This window comes from Gopherus evgoodei, chromosome 20 (genome assembly GCF_007399415.2).
Source record: "Gopherus evgoodei ecotype Sinaloan lineage chromosome 20, rGopEvg1_v1.p, whole genome shotgun sequence".
Lineage (NCBI taxonomy): Eukaryota > Metazoa > Chordata > Testudines > Testudinidae > Gopherus > Gopherus evgoodei.
This window is the reverse complement of record NC_044341.1, coordinates 14,046,561-14,069,635: the sequence shown is the minus strand read 5'-3', so window position 1 is coordinate 14,069,635 and position 23,075 is coordinate 14,046,561. Positions and strand designations below refer to the sequence as shown.

At 43.9% G+C, this 23,075-nt stretch overlaps 1 protein-coding gene across 1 annotated transcript in view; it reads left to right on the top strand.

Annotated features, from left to right (window-relative positions):
- The window catches only part of MATN1 (matrilin 1), a 32,903-nt gene extending 11,198 nt beyond the window's left edge, over nucleotides 1-21,705 (top strand). Inside the window, exons 3-8 of the mRNA XM_030539039.1 lie at nucleotides 5,863-6,085; nucleotides 9,112-9,237; nucleotides 12,020-12,427; nucleotides 17,514-17,666; nucleotides 19,055-19,135; nucleotides 21,656-21,705. Coding sequence (XP_030394899.1) covers nucleotides 5,863-6,085; nucleotides 9,112-9,237; nucleotides 12,020-12,427; nucleotides 17,514-17,666; nucleotides 19,055-19,135; nucleotides 21,656-21,705 — 1,041 coding nt within the window. The remainder of the gene's footprint in view (nucleotides 1-5,862; nucleotides 6,086-9,111; nucleotides 9,238-12,019; nucleotides 12,428-17,513; nucleotides 17,667-19,054; nucleotides 19,136-21,655) is intronic.
- The last annotated feature ends 1,370 nt before the right edge of the window (nucleotides 21,706-23,075 follow it).

The following is a 23,075-nucleotide window of genomic DNA, read 5'->3' as shown; positions in this document are numbered from 1 at the left end:
AAGCATGCAAATCTAAGCCTAATACAGTAAGAAAGTGATTACAGATGAAATCTCACCCTCGGAGATATTCCAATAAGCTTCTTTTACAGACTAGCCACCTTCTAGTCTGGGTCCAGCAATCACTCACACTCCAGTAGTTACTGTCCTTTGTTCCAGTTTCTTTCAGGCATCTCCTTGGGGTGGAGAGGCTATCTCTTGAGCCAGCTGAAGGCAAAATGGAGGGGTTTTCCAGAGACTTATATAGTTTCTCTCTTGAGAGTGGCAACCCCTGTTCCCCCCAGGGTAGAATCCAGCTACAAAATGGAGTCTTGGAGTCAAATGGGCAAGTCACATGTCCATGCATGACTCAGTTTTCTACAGGACGTTTCCAGGAAAGCTCAGATGTAGATTGGCGTCTATCAAGGTTCCCTTTACACATTGTGCACACTGACCAGACAGCTTTCTTGAGTGGGCCATGAAACTGTCAGGATCTTTATCCCACTAATCCATTCCAAGTAGTTTAAAATAATTCCTTCCAATGTGCATTATTGCCCTGCTCTGGTCTGCGCTGTCATCCATATCACTCAGGTTCTTCTGAAGTTCTTCATTGTTCCCTTTCATTTTTACTAGCCTAAAAAATGTTACCCCATCAGCAAATCAGGCTCACGCACAGTTCATCCCTTTGAGCTACAGCAATTTACATCAGCTGAGGACCCAGCCCATTAAGTCAATTACCCATTTCTTAGCCCTGATTCCTGAGCACACCACTAGTCAGAGAACTGGCCATTTCCCCCTAGCTTTATCTTCTTGTTTCTGAACCAGATCTTTATTCACTGCTGGTCTTTCCATTTCTTTTTCATTCTCCACTGTTACTGAGCTTCCTGGCCTGTTGTGGGAGGGACCTTATAGACAATAAACATTTTGCACTTTTTACTTCCTTTTTTAAATGCTTTGTTCTTTTTAACATCTTCTTTCAAGCCCGAAGGTCACGTTTTCCCTTCTTGTGAGCCAAAGTCAGTGGGGCTGACCGGTTAGAAATCTAAACCTGGAAGGTGCTGGGCCAATCCTGCTTCTGTTAAAGTCAATAGAAAAACTGCCATTGACTGCAGCGGGAACAGAGCAAGGCCCAAACCTCATGCTTTTGAAAATTCACACCACTGTTTCCAGATATCTAGGACACGTGCTAGGAGGACCCCAAGAGCATTGGCCCAGCTGTGTTCCCAGAGGGAAGGGGCTCAAAAAGACCAAGGTAAGTATATTTGTTTTACATCTCTCCTGTAGCCCGAAGCTGGCTACTCCACCAGCAAAGGCTGCAGAGACTTTGGCCTATTACTGTCTTCCTTTAGGAACAGCAAGAATTGGATCATTATATTGCAAAGAAAATTACAAAAGTGAGGAGGGTATTCACATATCCACTTGCCTCACAAGGTGTGGGGACTGCATTCATTGCTACAGTGAGAGCACTTGAAAACATCCAGCTGTGCCTTCAATCATTAGATATGCCTGCCTCAGAATCCACAGGATTGCCTCACGTCCCTATACTAATGCAGAGAATACCTAGGAATTGCTGCAAATAGGGATTTATCCTAGTTCGCTAAGGGCTAGATTGTATCACTAGAGCACAGGCCTTGGTAAGGGGCAGAGGACAGCTACCCACCGCAGGAGAAGTGCAAGGAGGAATCTGGAGCTGGGAAAGTCAGAGACTGGTAGAGAAAGTGGACCATAATGGTGGAAATTTTTGAACCTCAAAAAATGTAGGGTTCAGTTCAGAGTCAGTTGGGGGCTAGGATGGCGATTCAGCTCAGCTATTTTATCAAACCAGTTTATCCATCCCTAATACTTCTCTGATTATGACCCTCTGAACTTGTCACAGGCTCCCCTTACTATAGACCCTCTTCTCAGCCCACTCAGCAAGGCTGCCATGCTCCTATTAGCACAACATCACCTAGTGGCCCTGATGTCTCTTTGGCTCTTTACCCAAGAAAAACACTGTGAAGAAACCACACAGGCTCAGTGTTTCATGTGCTACATGATGGGCAACAGCATGAGCAACTCCCTGTTTGTAAAACAAAACTAGCTCTTTATGAGGCGAACTAATGACAGAGATGCTGCAACTCCAGCCAGTGTTCCAGCCATGTGCACACAGACTGACTTCCTGGTGCCTCCTCCAAATGCTTCCTCCTTGCAACCTGTGCTCCTCCCTCCAAGTTCGTGCCGGTTGCTAGTCTCAGGTGGATCCCAAATATGCACAAGCATGAGGACCTAGTTACATATGAATTGCTGCTCTTGTTGGTTTCTTACCATTTTTCTACCACATAGAACATAATGAGCACAGCTAGAGAACTGAGAAAATATATTCAAAGGGTTATTATCCTATTCCTATAAACTAGAGGCTCCCGCTGAGGCCAGGGCTCCATTGCGCCAGGCACTGGAGATACACAGAGTGGGAGGATACACCTACACATGGAGCTGGAGGTGTGATTCCCAGCTTGTGCAGACATACGCACCCCAGCTCCCATTGAGCTAGTCCACTAAAAATAGCCGTGCAGCTGGGGCATGGGCTAGCTGTCCTGAGTACAAATCCACTGGAACCCCACCACTCACTGCTACTTGTACTATCCCGCCGATGCTGTTTTTTTTAGCATGCTGGCCCATTGGAGCTAGCATGGGTATGTCTATATGAGTGCAGCTCACCCCCCTAGCTCCAGATGTAGATATAGCCACAGACAGTTCCACCTTGCCAGAGAAACTCTGGGGTAGGGGGAGGAGAAAGAGTCACACTGATTGGCCCATAGTCACAGAGCAGGTCAGTGGCAAAACTAGGACAAGAACACAGGTGTCTTGCTGCCCAGCCTGAGTTCTTGCCACCGCGCCATGCTGCATCCCCACTGTGCAACGCCATCCTAAAACGTGACCTGCCCTAAGCACAGGCTCAAGCAGCAAAGCTCAGGAACTGATGTGAATTTTGGGTTCACAGCTGCTCGGAGCTTGAGTTCAAATTTCCATTGGATCCAGGCTTCTGGTTGGATATCAGACATCCCCAGGGATCAGGTCTGTGGTTTTGGTTCAGGCCCATATCCGATCTGTGCAGGTTGTCAGTGGGCTTAAAGAAGTGGAATTACTGATTAGCCTGGGCACTTCACTTCACTTCACTTATTTGCCTCAAACAAAGAAAATGCAAAGAATGCATCCAACCGCTAGTGATAAATCCTGTTAGAGAGACGTTTAGCCACTGACAGAACCCTGTTCATTGGGTGGTACCCCTTACTAAAGCTAGCTGATAATGCATTGTGTTGCTAAGCTGTAATCAGTAGCACCACATGAAAGCATAGTTATGCTGCCATTTGCTGAGTGGCATTTTTCATGCAGAGTTGCTGAATCAATGGCTCTCTCTTCTGGCAAAAAGAATGGATTGCATGGGTGGTTTCTGCAGAAACAAGAGGGAGGGGAGCCCTGCTTGACTTTGGCTGATATTTCTATTGAAGCTGCAAGTCAATAAAGGAAGGAAGAAAGAAAGTTACATCTCAGTGGAATGCTATTTCTCTCCTGATAGCGACTAATCGCACAGCGTACAGTGATGATTTTCACAGATTAATCTTTTTCACACCCACATTTCCAGAGTCTGGCCAGAAGAAGAGTTGAACCACGAGAGACTGTGCTTGCAATATTTCTGTCGCCATTGGAAACAGCAAACGCCAGACATCTTGTGCTCTTGTTAGGTTTCAAATAGAGCTGACTGGAAGACAACATGTACCATTTAGCAGCAATGTGGTAGAGCTACTTTGGTGTAGTGGTGCCAATGCAGCGTTGTAAGTGTAGATCTACCCTTAGAAGGATCTGGGATGATAAACTCTACTCTGAAAAAGGCAAAGCAGGGACTTGAAAATCTCCCACATCCTTGCTTAATGCTGTAACTACTGTACCAGGTTGTTGAGCGTGAGACATTCTGTCTCTGATGAAAAAAGCAATATCCATGTCATTGCAAAGAGGAGTGATGAAATAATGTGCTTTTAGGGAAATTTCATTTCAACCAAAAATGTTCCAATCACTATAGTTTTAACTCCAATTTCTACAGCTCCCAAAAGGTTAAGGTCCTTCCACTAAGCACATGAATTTATGGGCACTTATCAGAATAGAAGGCCCATGTCTTTTGAGGTTTGCTCATCTTTGATATAAACCAAGGGCCAGATCCTGGCATCAGATGAGATTGCCCCCCACAGCAATGGAGGGCAGCCTTAAAGCTACCCCTAACTGAGCAACCGGTGAGCCCTCCATCCAAGTTCTCTCTGATTAGCCCTGAGTGAATAATAGATTGTTTGGTTCAATGGCCAAACTGAAGATATGGCTAAACATTGGTTTGTTTTAAACTGAGAGTTTTTTGTTTTTTTCTTGCCAAAATGAAAAACTGAAAACATTTAATTTGGGTCAAAAGGAAACATTTTTCAAAATGACGTCACCTCGCATAACATTTTTGACTTTTTCATTCTGAAAATGTCATTTGGATTCAACATTTTATTTCAAAACAGTCATTTAAAAATGATAGTTTCAAAAGGGCTCTTTTTTCATTTTTTAAAAATGAACCATTTCAAAATTTCTGACATTTTTGTTTTCAGTTTTTTTGTCTGAAACAGTTTATTGGATTTTACCCAAATCCATGAATAGTTTTGATACCCTGAAAAATGCATTTTTTGGTGAATTTACTGCTTGCCAAAAAGATTCCCCCTGCTCTACTTGTGATTTCTATTGTATAAATGTGAAGGTGAATAATACACAAGCTTAACCTTAAGGACCTGTGTGTTGATGGATCACTGAGAATTCTACTGCTGAGGTTCAATTAGCTATTTCTTGCATTTTTCTTCTCACGTTTCTTTATCTTCTCTATTACCAAGAGCATTTGCCTGTGAAACAGTTTTGATTTGGCTTAGCAGTTCACTTGGCGGGGATCTAAGAGTAAAAAATGTTGACTCTGTCACTAACCTTAAGCAAGCCATTTTCTGCTCTCTATGCCTCAGTTTTCCCATCTGTAAAATGGAGATAAAACTTAATCACTTAATGTTTGCCAAGTGCTTTGATATCCTCAGATGGAATTAAAAGCACTATTATTGGGTCAATTCTCTCCTTCAGCCATTACTTAGTCAGAACTTCCATTGACTTCAGCAGGAGTTTTGGGTGAGCATCGATTGTTGAGTTTGATCCAGTGTTAATGCTGTGTGTTAAGAAGGCTGTCTTTACTTTGTTTTCCTTAAATCTGGTATCACCCAGCCATTCCCTATTTAAGATGTTTAAGACAATGTCAATTTAACCCCTGCAGTCCAGAAATGAACAAACCACGGGGGCAGAAAAATAGACCAGGGGTAGCAACCTTTCAGAATTGCTGTGCCAAGTCTTCACTTATTCACTCTATTTTAAAGTTTTGTGTGCCAGTAATACATTTTAATGTTTGTAGAAGGTTTCTTCCTATAAGTCTATAATATATAACTAAACAATTGTTATATGTAAAGTAAATAAGGTATTTAAAATGTTTAAGAAGCTTCATTTAAAATTAAATTAAAATATAGAGCCCCCTGGACCGGTGGCCAGGACCTGGGCAATGCTAGTGCCACTGAAAACCAGCTCTCGTGCCACCTTCGGCACTCGTGCCATAGGTTGCCTATCCCTGAAATAGACTATGCTGATGTTCTGCTGTGTTGTGGGGAAAGGAAATCATGGTTCCACTTTGTACTGGGCTTTAACTCCACGGATATGAAGAAGTTAGCTATTGAGCCAGATTCCTCCCTGAGCACATATTATGCTCACATCCATGTTATAGAAAAACTACTGTGCTAAATTGCACGGAGACACTCCATCACCCCTTCTCTCCATTTCCCTCCCTCTTCTCCTCAGGTGGCAATCATTGTGACAGATGGACGCCCCCAGGATGGCGTGAAGGATGTATCAGCGAGGGCAAGATCCCTTGGCATTGAGCTGTTTGCCATCGGGGTAGGCCGAGTGGACAAGAACACTCTTCGGCAAATGGCGAGCGAGAAGCTGGACGATCATGTGGACTATGTAGAGAGCTACAGTGTCATTGAGAAGCTGGCCACGAAATTTCAAGAGGCCTTCTGTGGTAAGTCCTAAAGGAGCAGCAAGAGGATCTGAGGTGGGGGTCAGACCTTCCCTGGTGAACAGACAGGAACAAAGGAACATAGCAATTACCAGACTGAATCCGAACAGGAATCCGTGTAGCCCTATGTTGTGTCCAACCATGGCCATTATCAACAGTCTCAGAGGAAGGTGGAGGACATTCTTGAGGGGATAATGGAATAATTGCCCCATAAGGAAATCTCCTCCTAACCCCCAGCTATGAGGTTTAGGAATCAGGAAGCTTCATATCCCTTCCATTTTTAAATAGTATCTAATATAATTGTGGGTGTTCTATTTCCTCTGTAATCATTTAAAAAAAATCCTTCGGAGGTCTTGGTTTCAATGGTGCCTATTGGCAGTTAGCTCCACAGGTTCGTTATGTGTTCTTTCAATAAAAGTATTCTGAATTCTCTAGCTGGCTGAAAAAAAAATGAAACGGGAAATGTTGACTTTTCCCCCCAGATTAGAAAAAATCCAAATTTGAAAAATCTCTGCCGGACAGGCAGTAGAACCAGTCCAGAAAAAAAAAAAGATTGGAGGGAATGTCACAATGTTGTGAAAATGTATCCCCTCCTTTTTTTTTTCTTAAAATTTCAACTGTTGGTGAAATTTCAAAAATCTCTAATCTTAGTTGAAATCTTCATTTGCTTCAGAAACTTCCATTGACTTGAGTGGGGGCAGGATTTCACCCTCAAGACACCTGTCTCATGTTGGATTCAACATTAACACCGTTCCACACAGACTGTAGAAAGACTGAATCATGACTTGTTACACATCAGTCTCAGAGCATCTCACAGGCCTCCTTCACTGTTTTATTGTGTCACACCTTTCCCAAACTGCTGCCACACATCCGTGCTTGGCAGGAAGGGTGTGGGAAATCCCTGGGCCTGTTCAGTTGACACGGGAAATGAGTATTTTTCACCTCCTACAGTCTTGCAGGTTTTGTTTGAAATAGCAGTACCCTTCCATGGGGTTCAGTGTTGTGTTTGGTGATCAGTCTGGACCATATCCTTGAAGGCTCCTAACTTCCAGTGAAATCAATGGGATTTAGGAGGCTAAATACCTTTGAGGGTCTGGGTCTCAATGCTTGCCAGAGATCTCCTTTATTTTGTGTCCAGATACAACACCTGTGCATGAGAACAAGAGTTTCACAACACATTCCCCAGGCTCTGGGAAGCTCAGCCCTTAATGGCACAGTCCCCAGCTACCATAAATGTTACTTTTAGGTATGAACAGGAATTTGCAGGAGAGTCATACTCTCATAATATGTATTACAGTAGATCCAAGACGCACCATCCAAACACAAGAAGACAGTCCCTGGCCCAAAGACCTTACAATCTAACTACACAAACAAAGTCTAGGAACAGACCTGGGGACCAACTTATCCGAAGTCAAATGCCCTCTGATGTGTTATGGAGACTGTAGCTACCTCAGTTTCCGCAGCTATAAAATGGAGCTAATATGCAGCTGAGCTAGCAGAAGCTAGTACATAGAACAGGGGCTGGGAGGCAAAAAACTTGAGTTCTGTTCCCAGGACCTTGGGAGAATCACTTCACCTCACTGTGCTTTATTTTCCCCAACACAGAGATTATGATACTTATTTCCCTTTGTGACGGTCTTAGAGATCCACAAGGGGGAGGATTCACCCTTGTGCACCAGGACAGCTCAAGGCCTCAGCAACTTAAGGCCTATTTTGAGCACTTAAGTGGGATGTAAATGCTGCATAGTTCTGGTCTGTATCCTCTGCGCAGGATTGAAGTTCCCCTTTTCTACATTGGAGATGTGCTAACCCACTCATTAAGGTAGGGTTGCTTATAAATGCTAGAGGTTAACACTGCTTTGTTTAGAACAATCAGAAGGCTTGAGCACATATATACGGACCAGATGGAAAGTTTCCCAATGACTTTAATGGACTTTGACTCAGGCCCTGTGGTTGTGGCAGAGCCAGGTAAATACCGGCATACACTATTTCTTGTAAATACTCACCGAATTTGTAAGTGAATTGGCTTCTGCCAGATTTGTTACATCCTTGTGTTTCCTTTCGACCAGCATTGATACACTGGGGCCAGGTTTTCAGACATGAGTACTGGATGTGCCCATTGACTTCAATTCCAGTTTTGTTTGCGCAGGCCCAGGTCGAGTTCTATCAGCGCTTGTGTTCGCAGACAGCAAATGTACAGCTGAATGTGCAAGTATTACTGTAAAATGAACTTTAAGTTTGCTTGCACACTAATCTAACCAGAGAACAGCAATGATCCCATGTGATTTATTGCACTAATCACAACTGACCCATACTGCTGGAAGAGTGAACGTTGGCTATTCACAGTTATTCGTGATCAATTCAAAGAATAACAAAAACTGCAAAATTCTCATTGAACAGTGAAGTAAATTGTGATCTGCTGCTGGGGGTGTTGGAGAACGAATTGTCCAGTAGATAGGGTATTGCACTTGAACTGTGGAGATATGGGCTCTATTCCTGGCTCTGTCACCATGACATAAGAACATGAGAATGGCCATACTGGCACAGACCAAAGATCCATCTAGCCCAGTATCCTGTCTTCTGACAGTGGCCAATGCGTGGTGCCCCAGAGGGACCTTGAGCAAGTCACTGTCTCTGTGTGCCTCAGTTTCCCCATCTGAAAAATCAAGATAATAACTCTTACTTCCCTTGGTGTTTTGAGATCTGCAGCATAAAAGAACATTAAACAGCCATGCTGGGTTAGACTAATGATGCATCCAGCCCAGTATCCTGTCTTCCGACAGTGGCCAATGCCAGATCCTTCAGAAGGAATGAACAGAGCAGGCAATCATCGAGTGATCCATCCTGCTATGAGCAATGTGTTATTAAATGAGGACTTATAGGAGGAGTTTATAGAAGGGGAGAACATTAAAGCTCGTGCTATGCAGGCAGATAGAGGAACACAAGTCTCATGCCGTCTTTGGTCAAAGTGGCCTTGACACTTTCTTCTTCAGAGTCAACATGTTTTTATTCTGTATCTTTCCTTACAGATCTGTCAGACCTCTGTGCCTCTGGAGACCACGACTGTCAGCAGATCTGTGTCAGCACACCCGGGTCATACACCTGTGCTTGCAAAGAGGGCTTCACTCTGAACAGCGATGGGAAAACCTGCAGTGGTAAATACCATTGTGAATCCCTGATATGAACGTGGCAGTGCAATGATATGTCAGGGGGTTGCTGAGATATCAGAGGCACTGCCTCAGAAAAGCAAGAGGCTAAAAGAATGGTACCTTCACCCCAATCCCATGGGTTGCTCACTACTGAGAATTTAATAAAGTAGCTCTCCCCTAGGAAGGATCCTTATGGACTCAGGGCCTAATTCAAGCTCACTGATGTCAGTAGGGATCTTTCCATTGACTTAAACGTGCTTTGGATCAGGCTCTTGGACAAATTTACACTCTTAGCAGAGATATCTCCTGGAAGGCACCCAACACCCTCCAAACTGGGGCAGATTAATTATGGACCCCATTGATCTGTGGGTCTGAACCCCAGCACGCAGAGTCCCAAGGCCCAAATGAAGCCATAGACCCATGTGGGACCCTCTCCCTGGTAGAAGAGTGGGGTGCTGGGAGGGGCAGGAGGTGGATGCTTTGGTAGGGGCTCGGTTGCCATCTCTGAAGTTAGCTGGCAGCTGTGCTGTGCTCTGAGTGTGGGGAATGATTGGAGGCAACAAAGGGGATTTGCCATCGCTCACTGTGTCAGGGTCCAGTGACTTCATGGCTCTGTGATTTCCAGCAGAGCAAAAAAAACCTTCTGGTGTGTGCTCCATTCAATGCTCCCTTTTACTCCTCATATGGTCACTGCCGGTTTGATCAAGAGACAGACTGAATCATGTGAAATAAGACGTTTGTTAGTGGCAGAGCTGAAACTTGCCCGTGGAAACGTTCATGCCGTTCTCATTGGCTAATCTTTTCTGGACACACCCCTGAGGGGACATAATGTGGCCCCAGGAATTATGCCTCCTCCAGACTCATGTGCTCTAATCACTTCCTCGCCAAGCATGCATGTTGGGGGCTGAGGTTTTGGAGGGTCCCATGACACCGATTCACAGATTAGACCAATGCCCTTTGTTAAAACTCCCCATTGCACACAGATTAAATGCTCCTACCTCATCTATTCCCCTATGCCCAATACATACCCCTCATTGAAAGCCTGGGAGAACAAACAGACTTTGCAATGGGTCTTGAGGTTCAGCCAGTTGCATTCTCTAGCCTACTGCAGAGGCTTAACCAATTATTGGCTTCACTGTGCATGGAGATCCCAAATGAAAGGCACTGTGTACCTGCCAGTGAAAAGCTTTATTATTATTGTTATTAATTATTATTCAATTCTGAAGCACTTAGAGGAGAGGAAAATGATCAGGAACAGTCAGCATGGATTTACTAAGGCCAAGTCATGCTTGACTAATCTAATTGCCTTCTATGAGGTGATAACTAGGTCTGTGCCAGCATATCGAGGGATAGAATCATAGACTATTAGGGTTAGAAGGGACCTCAGGAGGTCATCTAGTCCAACCCCCTGCTCCAAGCAGGACCATCCCCAGATTTTTACCCCAGTTCCCTTAATGGCCCCCTCAGGGATTGAACTCACAACCCTGGGTTTAGTAGGCCAATGCTCAAACCCCTGAGCTATCCCTCCCCCTCCATGTGATCATTCCCCTCTATTCAACATTGGTGAGGCCTCATCTGGAGTACTGTGAGCAGTTTTGGGCCCCACACTACAAGAAGGATGTGGAAAAAATGGAAAGAGTCCAGCGGAGGGCAACAAAAATGATTAGGAGGCTGGAGTACATGACTTATGAGGAGAGGCTGAGGGAACTGGGATTGTTTAGTCTGCAGAAGAGAAGAGTGAGGGGGGATTTGACAGCTGCTTTCAACTACCTGAAAGGGGGTTCTAAAAAGTATGGATCTAGACTGTTCTCAGTGGTGGCAGATGACAGAACAAGGAGTAACGGTCTCAAGTTGCAGTCGGGGAGGTCTAGGTTGGATATTGGGAAACACTATTTCACTAGGAGGGTGGTGAAGCACTGGAATGAGTTACATAGAGAGGTAGTGAAATTTCCTTCCTTAGAGGTTTTTAAGGTCAGGCCTGACAAAACCCCGGCTGGGATGATTTAGTTAGTTGGGAATTGGTCCTGCTTTGAGCAGGGGATTGGACTAGATGACCTCCTGAGGTCCCTTCCAGCCCTGATATTTTATGATTCTATGATTCTATTATTATTATTATTAATAATTATTAGAGTGGGTTTAAATTTTTTTGTCAAACTTTTTGTTTTAGGGAAAAATGAACTTTGTCCAAAATGAACAAAAAAATTTTTGGTCCATTTTTATTGTTAAAAATGGAAACCAAGAAGCCCAACATTTTTCAGTACACGTTTTTGGATTCCAGTAAAATAATTTGGATTTTAAGTTTTGAAAACTGATTTTTTTAACTAAAACCTAGAATTTTAACTGAAAACAGCTTTGAAAAACTGGAAAAAAATGGATTTGGGTTTTTAAATAAAAATTTTCATGGGAAATTTTGAAATAATATTAAACAGTTGTGTGAAAAATAATTGTCCTTTTTCAAACAGCTATTATTAATTATTATTATATGATTACCAAGGAATGCTGCTACACGGTCAGACACCACATGGTCACTAAAAGCTTTGGTGGTGTGATAAAATCACTAGCAATGGCATAAACTGAATATCTAGCCAGATCAACTTAAGGACCTAGGTCGAGATTTATGTCAGCAGTGCTATATCTGCTGGGAAGCGACATGCTTTTGAAATTTACTATAATGTTGAGTTATTATTATTAATAAAGCCATACTGTTTTTTGTTATCTCTCTCTCTGGTTAATTGGAAGATGAACTTCTCACCTATTCCCTTTACCCTGTTCTCTTGTTTCTCCCCAGCCTGCAATAGTGAATCTGCCATTGACCTTGTGTTCCTGATTGATGGCTCCAAGAGTGTGCGGCCTGAGAACTTTGAGCTTATGAAGAAGTTCATTAACCAGATTGTGGATTCATTGGATGTCTCCGATAAAAATGCTCGCGTGGGCCTAGTCCAGTACTCCAGCTCCGTCAGGCAGGAGTTCCCTCTGGGACGGTACAACAACAAGAAGGACATCAAGGCAGCAGTGAAAAGGATGTCCTACATGGAGAAAGGAACCATGACAGGCCTAGCACTGAGGCACCTCACTGAAAAGTCTTTTGATCCCTCCAGTGGAGCCAGACCTGGATTCCCCAAGGTGGGCATTGTCTTCACGGATGGACGGTCACAAGATTACATCAGCGATGCTGCCAAGAAAGCCAAGGATTCAGGTAGGCCTCCACAATTCAGTGGCATTGGTTTTCCTTTGGGTCAAATACTGGTCTATGTATGATGCTGATTGGCAGACCCAGAAACCGATGTCCTCCATTCACCATAGAACATGGGCATCAGTAGAGCAAAACGTTGGCCTACATTGCCTCAATCCCTGCCCATGTGCTTCAGTGCTGACTTAGAGGGCCCCTGATGTGGGCAAAGGGGATTTTCAGAGGGCCTTTGGCTTTCAATGAGAGCTGGGCAGCTAACTCCCATAGTCCCTTTAGAAGGCCCATCCTCTGTCTCTATTCTGTGTCAGTCATGGGCCTCTTTCTGAGGCTACCAGCAAAGGAGCCAGTTAGCCAGAGGCGGCTCTAATATTTTGCCGTCCCAAGCACAGCAGTCAGGTGGCTTTTGGTGGTGCGCCTGAGGGACATCTGCCGGTCCTGCTGCCGAATTGCCACTGAAGCTGCAGGACCAGCGGACCTCCCGCAGGTGCACTGCCGCCTTCACAGCGACCGACAGGCCGCCCCCTGCAGCTTGCCACCCCAGGCACAGGCTTGCGGCACTGGTGCCAGGAGCTGCCCCTGCAGTTAGCACCTGTCTGATAGAGGTTATGTTCTTCTGAGACTTTTTAAATGGTGAACTCTTCCCTCTCTGGCTATCAGAACAGTGTCCTAATGCAAAGTTAAACTAAGCTCTGCAGGCTACACCCTTCCTCAGTGTAAGACCAGAGTAACTGTGATAACTTCAGGGGACGTACTGGGGGCCTGTTAGTGTGACTGAGGGCAGGGTGTGGTTAGGTGCATTTGTTGTGGAAAGAATTTGCTTCAGAGATTACTGACCCCCCATTTCACGAGGAGGATGGAAGTTCTGTGGCTCAGCTTTTACTCCAGGGACAGCATGTCACTAGACATGAGAGCAATCCTCTGCAGTGCTGGGCTTCGTCTTCTTTGTTTGTTAAATTGTTAGGTTGGTTAGTTTCTTGCTGTCTCACATGACAGTCGCACTTCCTCATATGTTCAGTTCCCACCCAGTGATGAGTCTAGGCGGAAAGCTGGCTGACTTCTCAGTTCTGCTTAATGCTCTAAACCCTCCCCATTGCTGGGGATGTACAAAGGCCAAACTGGCTCATGGCACAAACTGGAGCAGCCACAGGGCAGCTCTAACTTATGACAGCTAGCGTGCTCCCATAGGGCCATTGCACCCACCTAGGATGGGGGGAGGCATCATGATCCAGGTCTGCCCTAACATGCCCTCAGGATAGCTCTTTACTGTACCCCCAACACTCCCTGTATGCCAGAGGGGTGAAAGCAGGTGGTGTTAAGATGCACCCACTGGGTTTATATCAGCTGAAGATTCCCTCTGGCTGGGGAGAATGCTCAGCAGCCTATTACATGCTGAATTAGAGCCCCTTCATGCCATGCACAATGCAATCCTGTGGGTAACTGAGGATCTGCCCTATATTTGTAATAAAAGTCACTGTCAGCATCAGCTGCCTTCATGGTGGGGGAAAATAAGTTCATGGAGGATAGGACCATCAGTGTCCCTAACCCTGCAACTGCCAAAAGCTGGGATTGGTTGACAGTGGATTGGTCACTCAAAGTTGCCCTGTTGTGTCCATTCCCTCTAAAGCATCTCGCACTGGCCTCTGTCAAAGACAGGATGCTGGGCTACTATAGCCAATGGCCATTAAAAGGAAACCCACAGAGATGTATTTAAGGACAGCAACACTGAGAACTAAAAAAAGTATTGGGGAATAAATAAAACAGCCCCACAGATTAAGTATCAGAGTGGTAGCCGTCTTAGTCTGTATCAGGAAAAAGAATGAGGCACCTTAGAGACTAACAAATGTATTTGGGCATAAGCTTTTGTGGGCTAAAACCCACTTCATTGGATGCATGCGGTAGAAAATACAGTAGGAAGATCTATATACACAAATAACATGAAAAAAATGGATGTTGCCATACCAAGTGTAAAGAGAGTGGTCAATTAAGGTGAGCAATTATCAGTAGGAGGAAAAAAACACTTTTGTCCAACAGTTGACAAGAAGGTGTAACAGTAGGGGAAAAATTAGCATGGGGAAATAGATTTTACTTTGTGTAATGACCCATTCACTCTCAGTCTTTATTCAAGCCTAATTTAATGGTGTCCAGTTTGCAAATTAATTCCAATTCTGCAGTTTTTCATTTGAGTCTGTTTTTGAATTTTTTTTCTCCAATGAGAAACTGCAGAATTGGAATTAATTTGCAAATCCAAATGAACTAAGGCAAAGCCGCTGGAAAAAGTTAGTGATGCTTGAATCTAAATAGGGCCAGAGTTCACACAAGCATCCTGTAGTTCAGGGGATAAATCTTGGCCCTATTGAAGTCAATGGCAAAACTCTCACTAATTTCAATGAGGCCAGGATTTCACCCAAGATGTGGCTTCAGACAGTTTACATTAGACCCCGGAGACCATCCAAGTACCTGCACAAATGCTCTCCCTTCACAACACTATCTGCTGTCCCTAGTGAGTGACAGGTTTTCCTGGGAAAGAGACCCAGCAGTCTGTTACTACTATAGCTGGTCAGGATATGGTTTTCCCAGCCTGCAAAAAAAAATTGAGATTTCAAAAACAATGTCCCATCCAAACAGGGTGACCAGACAGCAAATGTGAAAAATCACGACAGGGGATGGGGGGGTGGTAATAGGAGTCTATATAAGAAAAAGATCCCAAAATCTGGACTGTCCCTATCAAATCGAGACATCTGGTTACCGTACATCTAAAACTGGGACAAAAAAGTTTTAAAAAGTTGATTTTTTTTGTGAGCAAACAAAAAAAAATATCAGTTTGGGTCAATCAAAACATTTTGTTCCTATTTCAAGCCTCTTTTTTATATCATTAGTTTAAATTTCAAAACCAAAAGTAATTTTGAACTGGAAAACATGAATTTTTCGTTTTGAAAAATTTTAAATAAAACATTTCAACAATTTCAAACTTTTTTCCCTTCAGTTTTGTTTCTGAGTTGAAAAATTGATTGAAATCAACCTTTTCCTAGAAAACGTTTCACTTTTTATGAACTGCCATTTTCTGACAAAAAATATTTCATCTAAAAATTTTTGACCAGCTCCTGTTACTCCCCTATTCCAGCATTTGGTCTGCTTTTCAGTGGGTGACCTTGTTCTCTGGATATAAGTGCTGAGAACATGAAGAGTTGCTTTGTGCCTTGTTTCGGAAACTTCCCCTAGTGTACCTATTAAACCATAGGTTCTCAGCCGGGTCATGGCCTCTGTGGTGGGGGCAATAAACAGGATTAAAAGGAATTATAACATCCTCCTTTCTAGAAAAGGTTGAACAAAGGCTGAGACAACTTTCCTGCGATGCTCTGCATGAGGTGCCCAGAACCATAAGCTACTGTGTCACCCCTCTGCCTCAGCAAGAGATAGATGGATTTTATTTTTTCCTGGAATTGAAACTGTGTGTTAGCTCCCTGATGCACCGGTCTGTCTGCCTTACCAGCAAACCTCTTGAGACTTTACCAGTCTAAACTTTGCCCTACAGACAATATTCCATGAACACCAGTTCCCAAGTTCCCCCAGAGACGTCTCTCTGTAGCGTCCAGTCCCTCTCACTGGACACTCACAGAAATTATTAAGTCTGCTGCTTCCAAGGAGACAGTGCACGCGCCAGTCTGTTAGTTTCGCTGAGGTCCCACACTTTAGTTTAATATACAGCACTGAGATGGCTTTGAAATAAAACAGGGATAAGTGTATTAATAAAGAACACAGATTTGTCATGCTAAGCAAGAATAAAAGAGAGAAAATGGGGTTACAAACAAAAGAAAAATCACACACGTGTTAGTGCCTCAAACTTAATTTGAACCAGTTATGTCTTTGCCTAAAACAGTTTCTTACTTACATCAAGCTACTAGCATCTCCAACACTCCAGGAAAGGGGATCCAACTTTCATGGAATCAAAGGGCGCTGGCCTCTTTTGTCCCCTCAGTGATGGAGAATTAATAAGTTCTTCTCCCCCGCTGTTTGTCTCTTCCTCTTGATTTCCCAACCCCCGTCTTGATTCGTATGTAAATGTAACTTCCATTGTCTCTGGCATCACCTTGCTCAATTTACACTGGAGATCCAGACAAACAACCTTCCTTTGTCTAGAACAAACGTTTAGCAAGTCTGCTCCCCAAACATATTTCCTGCATGCACACGTACCTCTTTACACACTAGCCATACACACATCATGCAATAATATTAATGACCAGAGGGTCACCAGCTTTCATAAAAGACCTTAATGCTCTTTTATAGTGCAATAAATATTGAATAAAGTCAGTTGATTCAATTGCTTATTCTTTGGCATTCAGACCCCCCTGTCCTCCCCCTCGGGTGTCTGGACTCTGATTGTCACAGTTGCCTGGGACAAACATTTCGGAGTCATTTTGGGGTGATAACAGTTTTAAAGGGTTCTTGATTTTTTTCCTTATCTTTTCACCCAACCCATATATATATAAACTCGCTTTAGAACCTTTGCCAGTGGATATTAAATACACTCGCCTTGGGAGATGAAAGGCAAGTCTATTTACCCACCTGCCTCTGCTCTATGAACAACCTAGAGGTGGATCCAAAATAAAATTCAGATCTAGCTTCAGCCTTTCCCAGAGTTCAGCAGTTTGATCCACAGTTTCGGCATGGCCCCACTGTAGGCAAACTTGGATACAAATCCAGAGCTGTATTTTCCCAGATGTACAGGGATTCTGGTCTGAGTTTGTCCCTGTAATACATAAACATATCAATGCTTCCTTGGGGTTCTGCGGTGGCTCAATACATGCGCTTGTAGTTAAGGTGGCCCATTCTCAGGCTGCACGCTCTGCTTTAAATGGCTATAATCACACCCATTCCACAAGACCCTACAGCTGAGGGATTTGAAAGCACAGTGACTCCATGTGCAAATGCTGTGGGTGTTCCCCGGTGTCCATCTTTGAGCATTTGGGGGCATCCTAGTTTGTACGCAGCACATCATGTGCTAAATGCACAGAAGGATTTACAAGCTGGCTGGGTTCTTTTGCTGTTCCAATGAGATGGCCACAGTAGGACTGATGCTCCTCATTGCTTGCAGGCTTTGAGATGTTTGCTGTGGGAGTGGGCAATGCCGTTGAAGATGAATTAAGAGAAATTGCCTCAGAGCCAGTAGCAGCACACTACTTCTACACTGCTGATTTCAGTACCATCAACAAGATTGCAAAGGAACTGCCCACGAAAATCTGTGTTGGTGAGTGGGGGAGAGGGCAGGAGGATGTTTACAAGTGGAAAACACTGACTCCTGAAACAAGGGGAAAAAGTACATCTAGAGGTTTCCACTCACAGGTGTTGGGTTGTTATTATTTTTTTGTTTCTGTGTAGGGGTGTGGTTTTGTTGGTTCTCTCTCTCTCTCTCTTTTTTTTGTCGAAATTCTTTGATTGAAAAAATGTCAGTCTGCCCAAATTATAGCATTTTGCACTTCTGCCGTAGTGTTTTTCAACCAAAGGTCTCAGCATGCTTCTAAACCAGTAATTCATTAAAACATCAAGCCTTCCTGAATTGCACCACCCACAATTTCTCTAAGGGACTCCATCACTGGCCAGTTAAACTGGCCCTCTCACCCCTTTTGCAACCAGAGTGGCACAAAAAGACTGGATGACAGCCAAGTATCTGACTTAGGTCTGTTAATTGGCTCCACATTCAACTTGATGACCTTTCTGTTTGTCTGTCTGTAGCACAATCACTTTTAAACACCGCAGCTGATTGGTTCCAAAATTGCAGGGATGGTGTAGGCATATGTGATGAAGTGGGAATGTTCTTGATGTGTTATGTGAATGCTGAGTGGGGAGTATTAACCTGGGAAGGTTGCAGGGGAGTTTTGCTGGAACTGCCGGCATTGGGGAAGGGAGCATACCTGAGCATGTAACATGAGAACCCAGGAGGGGGGTTGGAGGCCAAGTAACACCTCTGCCCGGGAAACTGGACAAAGGACACAAAGGCTGGGGGAGGAGGCGGGGGGAGGCTGAGTGAGAAGCTGGAGGGAGTTTCAGTTTGGAGCTGGCTGGGAAATGGAGAGGGGCACCCTGATGGGACTTGGGCTTCCCAATGGGGCTGTGGCCTCCCTGGGGCCCCCAGATGGACCTAACTAAAGGGGGTCCTGTTGTCTGTACCGGCAAGACCTGTCCTGGACTGTGTTCCTGTCGCCTAAATAAACCTTCTGTTTTACTGACTGGCTGAGAGCCATGGTGAACCGCAGGAAGCCGGGGGTGCCAGAACCTAGTCTCCCCCCATACTCCGTGACAGCCTGAATAAACAGAACCCTGCTGAAAATCAGAAAAGCCACATCTGGGTAAGCAGTATTAGGTAAATCATTGATGAAATACAAAAATTTGGATAGCACACAGAGCTTGGCCTACATAAGGAATGAAGTGTGTGACCCTCTAGTTAGTTTAAAGTTAAACACAGCAATAACCATTCAGAGAATCTGGCTGAATGATGCATTGATTTCCTCCAGACATCTGACTAGAGTAAAGGCTTTCGTTTTATTTCACTTGTCCCCATGGTTTAGGTTTTGATATATTCCTTTCTTGCTCTGTCTGATGACTGATTCATCATCATTTTTGTTCTCTTATCCACAGAAGAGGACCCATGTGAATGTAAAGCCATTGTGAACTTCCAGAAAAAAGCAGAAGACCTCATAAAGTCCTTGACACAAAAACATATCCTTTAGAAGCAGCTTATTTTCACAATGTCAGGTTCCATTTTCTAGACAGCAGATTAGCCAGACCTTCCAACCAGGGAGACTGATTAGTGCAGTGATCAAGAAACTGGAGTAGTAGTCAGGAAACTAGGTTTCAGTGTTGAGATTCATGGCATGCACACACAGAAGTTAGATAAAAACATTAAATACGCTTGCCGGAAGGCAGCAACATAACACTGTTTTATTACTTAGAATTCAGCACAAGAACCACAAAACAGAGAGAGACAAAGCAGGCTGCTCCCTTAAAAGTGTGTTGCACAATTCAACCCACCTTGCTCTAGGCTCTCTGCAGACTGACTCTGATCTCATGCTTTCCTGCAGAGCCCCCTAGACTGGAAACTTTGCCAAGAAACTCTTTACAAATTAAAGAGACAGCCTACAATTCCAACACTGTTTTTAAAAACACCACATTCTGTACCTAGATTCTGTGCAGACATTAACAAAGAAAGCAGTCCCTGCCACAGAGAGCTCACCTTCTCTGAGACAGGCAAGACACGACAGGAGGACAAGATAGACAAATGGATTGGCACTTGCCGAACCAATGCCAGCCAATAGTGATGTGGAAGCACCATAGCAGAAATAGGGTTTAAAGAGGGATTTGAAGGAGGTTATGGTGGCAGCTTTAGGGATACTGAGGGGGAATTTTTCCCATTCATGAGAGGCATCAGCCCAAAAACAGGAGCAGGAAGCAGTGGAGTGGGAGTTAGCCTGGAAGGCTAGACAGTCAAAGGGAGTTTGAGGTGGGACTTGAAGCAGGACTAAGGACTCATAGAATTATAAAATATCAGGGTTGGAAGGGACCTCAGGAGGTCATCTAGTCCAACCCCCTGCTCAAAGCAGGACCAACCCCAACTAAATCATCCCAGCCAAGGCTTTGTTTAGCCTGACCTTAAAAACCTCTAAGGAAGGAGATTCCACCACCTCCCCAGGTAACCCATTCCAGTGCTTCACCACCCTCCTAGTGAAAAAGATTTTCCTAATATCCAACCTAGACCTCCCACACTGCAACTTAAGACCATTATTCCTTTTTCTGTCATCTGCTACCAGTGAGAACAGTCTAGATCCATCCTCTTTGGAACCCCCTTTCAGGTAGTTGAAAGCAGCTATCAAATCCCCACTCATTCTTCTCTTCTGCAGACTAAACAATCCCAGTTCCCTCGGTTTCTCCTGCCACGTGGATAAGTAAAGAAGTTCACAGGAGTAGGGGAAAGAGACAGAAGAAAGCCAGAGGCAGGGAGTAGGCAGAACAGAGAGCTCACAAGAGGCTCTGCTGCAAGGTGCATGCTAAATACAAGTCTACCAGCACTTCATCACAAGGAGATGCTGCTTTAAGTATGCAATAGATGCCTGTTCCTGCTGAGTCAATGGCAGAATTCCAGTTCACATCAGTGAGAACAGGAGCATTGCACTGCAGCACAAGGAGACCTTCAATTTAGCAGACAAGGGCAGAACAAGAGCCAGTGGCTGGATGTAGAAGTTAGAGAAATTCCAGCTGGAAATAAGTGACAACTTTTGAACAGTAAGGGTAATTGATAAATCACTGGGAGAACTCACTGAAGGATAAGGTAGATTCTCCACAACTTGGTGTCTGTCCACTGAGCTTGGATGTCTTTCGAAGTCAGATGTTATGGTCAGCTCCAAGTTAGCAGACCCCATAGTGTCACTGATGGAATAAATTCCCTCCTCTGTAGGTATCATTGCATGAAATTCAAGGGCTGATGTCATGCAGGAGGTCAGACTATATCCGGGGTTGGCAACTTTCAGAAATGCTGTGCCGAGTCTTCATTTATTCACTCTCATTTAAGGTTTTGCGTGCCAGTAATACATTTTAATGTTTTTAGAGGGTCTCTTTCTATAAGTCTATAATATTTAACTAAACTATTGTTGTATGTAAAGTAAATAAGGTTTTTTTAAATATTTAAGAAGCTTCATTTAAAATTAAATTAAAATGCAGAGCCCCCTGGACTGGAGGCTGGGACCCGGGGAGTGTGAGTGCCACTGAAAATCAGCTCATGTCCCGCCATTGGCACATGTGCCATAGGTTGCCCACCCCTGGACTATATCAATGGATCTCAATCACTGGCTCACAACCCCAAGAGGGGACACAAAAAGCAATCAGAGGGTTGTGAGGCATTGAAAATTTTATGAGAATCTAAAATAAAGAATATCTCCCTTTGTGCTCCCCGCAAAACCTTGTCCTTCAAGGTCATCATCCCAAAAACACACATACAGATCACTGTGACATTTTTATTCTAGCTTTTTATAGTAAATGTAAAGCAGTTGTGAAAATGTTTGACTTCAGATGCAGGGTCAGCAACCTGAAAAGGTGGCGAAATCATGGACTAGATTATTATAATTGGCCAGATCCTCAGCAGACATACATTGGGGTATCGCCATTGACTTTGAGTTGTGCTAGTTGAGGATCTGGCATGGGAATCATTGAAATGCACTGCCATTTTTTCCCTTAACTCTTGCTCACTGGAAGCTGTGACAAAAAGGATCGCAGCCCTGGAAAACAAGATCATCTAAACACTTGGAGCACTATTATATTTCTCCTTCGTAACGTAACAGAATTGGGCCAGAAGACCTTCATGCATACGCAGGAGCAACTCTGCTGCAGCACTACATCCAGCTTTCTACTTAAAATAAAAGAAAAGAAGGAAAAAAAAGTCTAGTCTAGCTGCATTCTTCTAAAAAGGAAACATTATAATGTTAGAGCAGACATCATATTAAAGGGCAAAGCACTATGAATCACTGCGTGCAAAATGTGTTAATGTCCCTTGCATCCTATAGTATACAGATATAAAAACCCAGAAATATATTTTTTAATCTAAAGCTTAATATATATATTGTTACTAAGTACTTGATTATGAGTTCTGTGAATCCTCGCTGTGTTCTTCTGCAGCTTTTGTTTCTGTGCGTACTGTAATTTTATTTAAGAAGCAAATTGGATTAAAAGCAGCTTGGATCCTGAGTGTGAAAACCTGCCCTCACAAATGACCAATGTATTATTATAAGCAGAAAGCATTTATCAGTAAGTAGGTGAAACTAAGCAGTGATTGCTGAGTGTGGCATTGAAGATGTGCTAGGATGGGACACTCCTGCAGCCAGGTACAACCCACAGCTACTGTACAGTAGACGAAAGTAAGCTCAGTTCTCCTAGTCAACTAATACCCGTGCAATGTTTTGGCTAGCCAGCACCTGTCCCATGTTTGGCCTTCCATGGTGAAGAACTGAACTGTACAATGAACCTGCCCATACATGGCTTTATGTCACCCAAGGTAGTGCTACCAACACCAAACCCATGGGATATGCCTCTACCCAACTGCTTGGCTCTGTGATTCCTTCCATCAAAGGTCACAAAAAATGCAGTTATGGTGCTCTCTCTGCCTGCAGGGCACCAGCTCCCTCTCCAACCCCATGTCTGGAGGCATCTCTGCTTTTCTTATTTTGATCATCTCATCTCAATGTGCCAGACTTTTAGATCCAGACCATTTCCCTTCCGGGCTGGTGGTGACCCAGGCTATACAAACAACCAGCACGGTCCAGAGGCGTCTGACGTTGTGTGGCACACTCAGTTGGAGTCTACGTGGCACATGCTGTTAAGCAGAAAGTATCTGGTCTCAGCGATGCATGCCACGTTACGCATCCCTCCAAATGTGAGCATGAGTGGTTGGGTTTGAGAATTATTTTTTTCCTATCAGAATATTTATACTTGAGAGTATGTAAAAAGCTTTTCAGAATAACACAAGCCTGTTCAGTAATGTCACCACAGAAGATGTTTTTGGATGGAGGAAAAAATTAAAAGTTTGCTCAACAATTTGAAAGGCTGGTTGTTTTGTGTTACTGGTTGTAATTATTTGGTTATTTATACTATTATGTATTTATTCAGTGCCCAA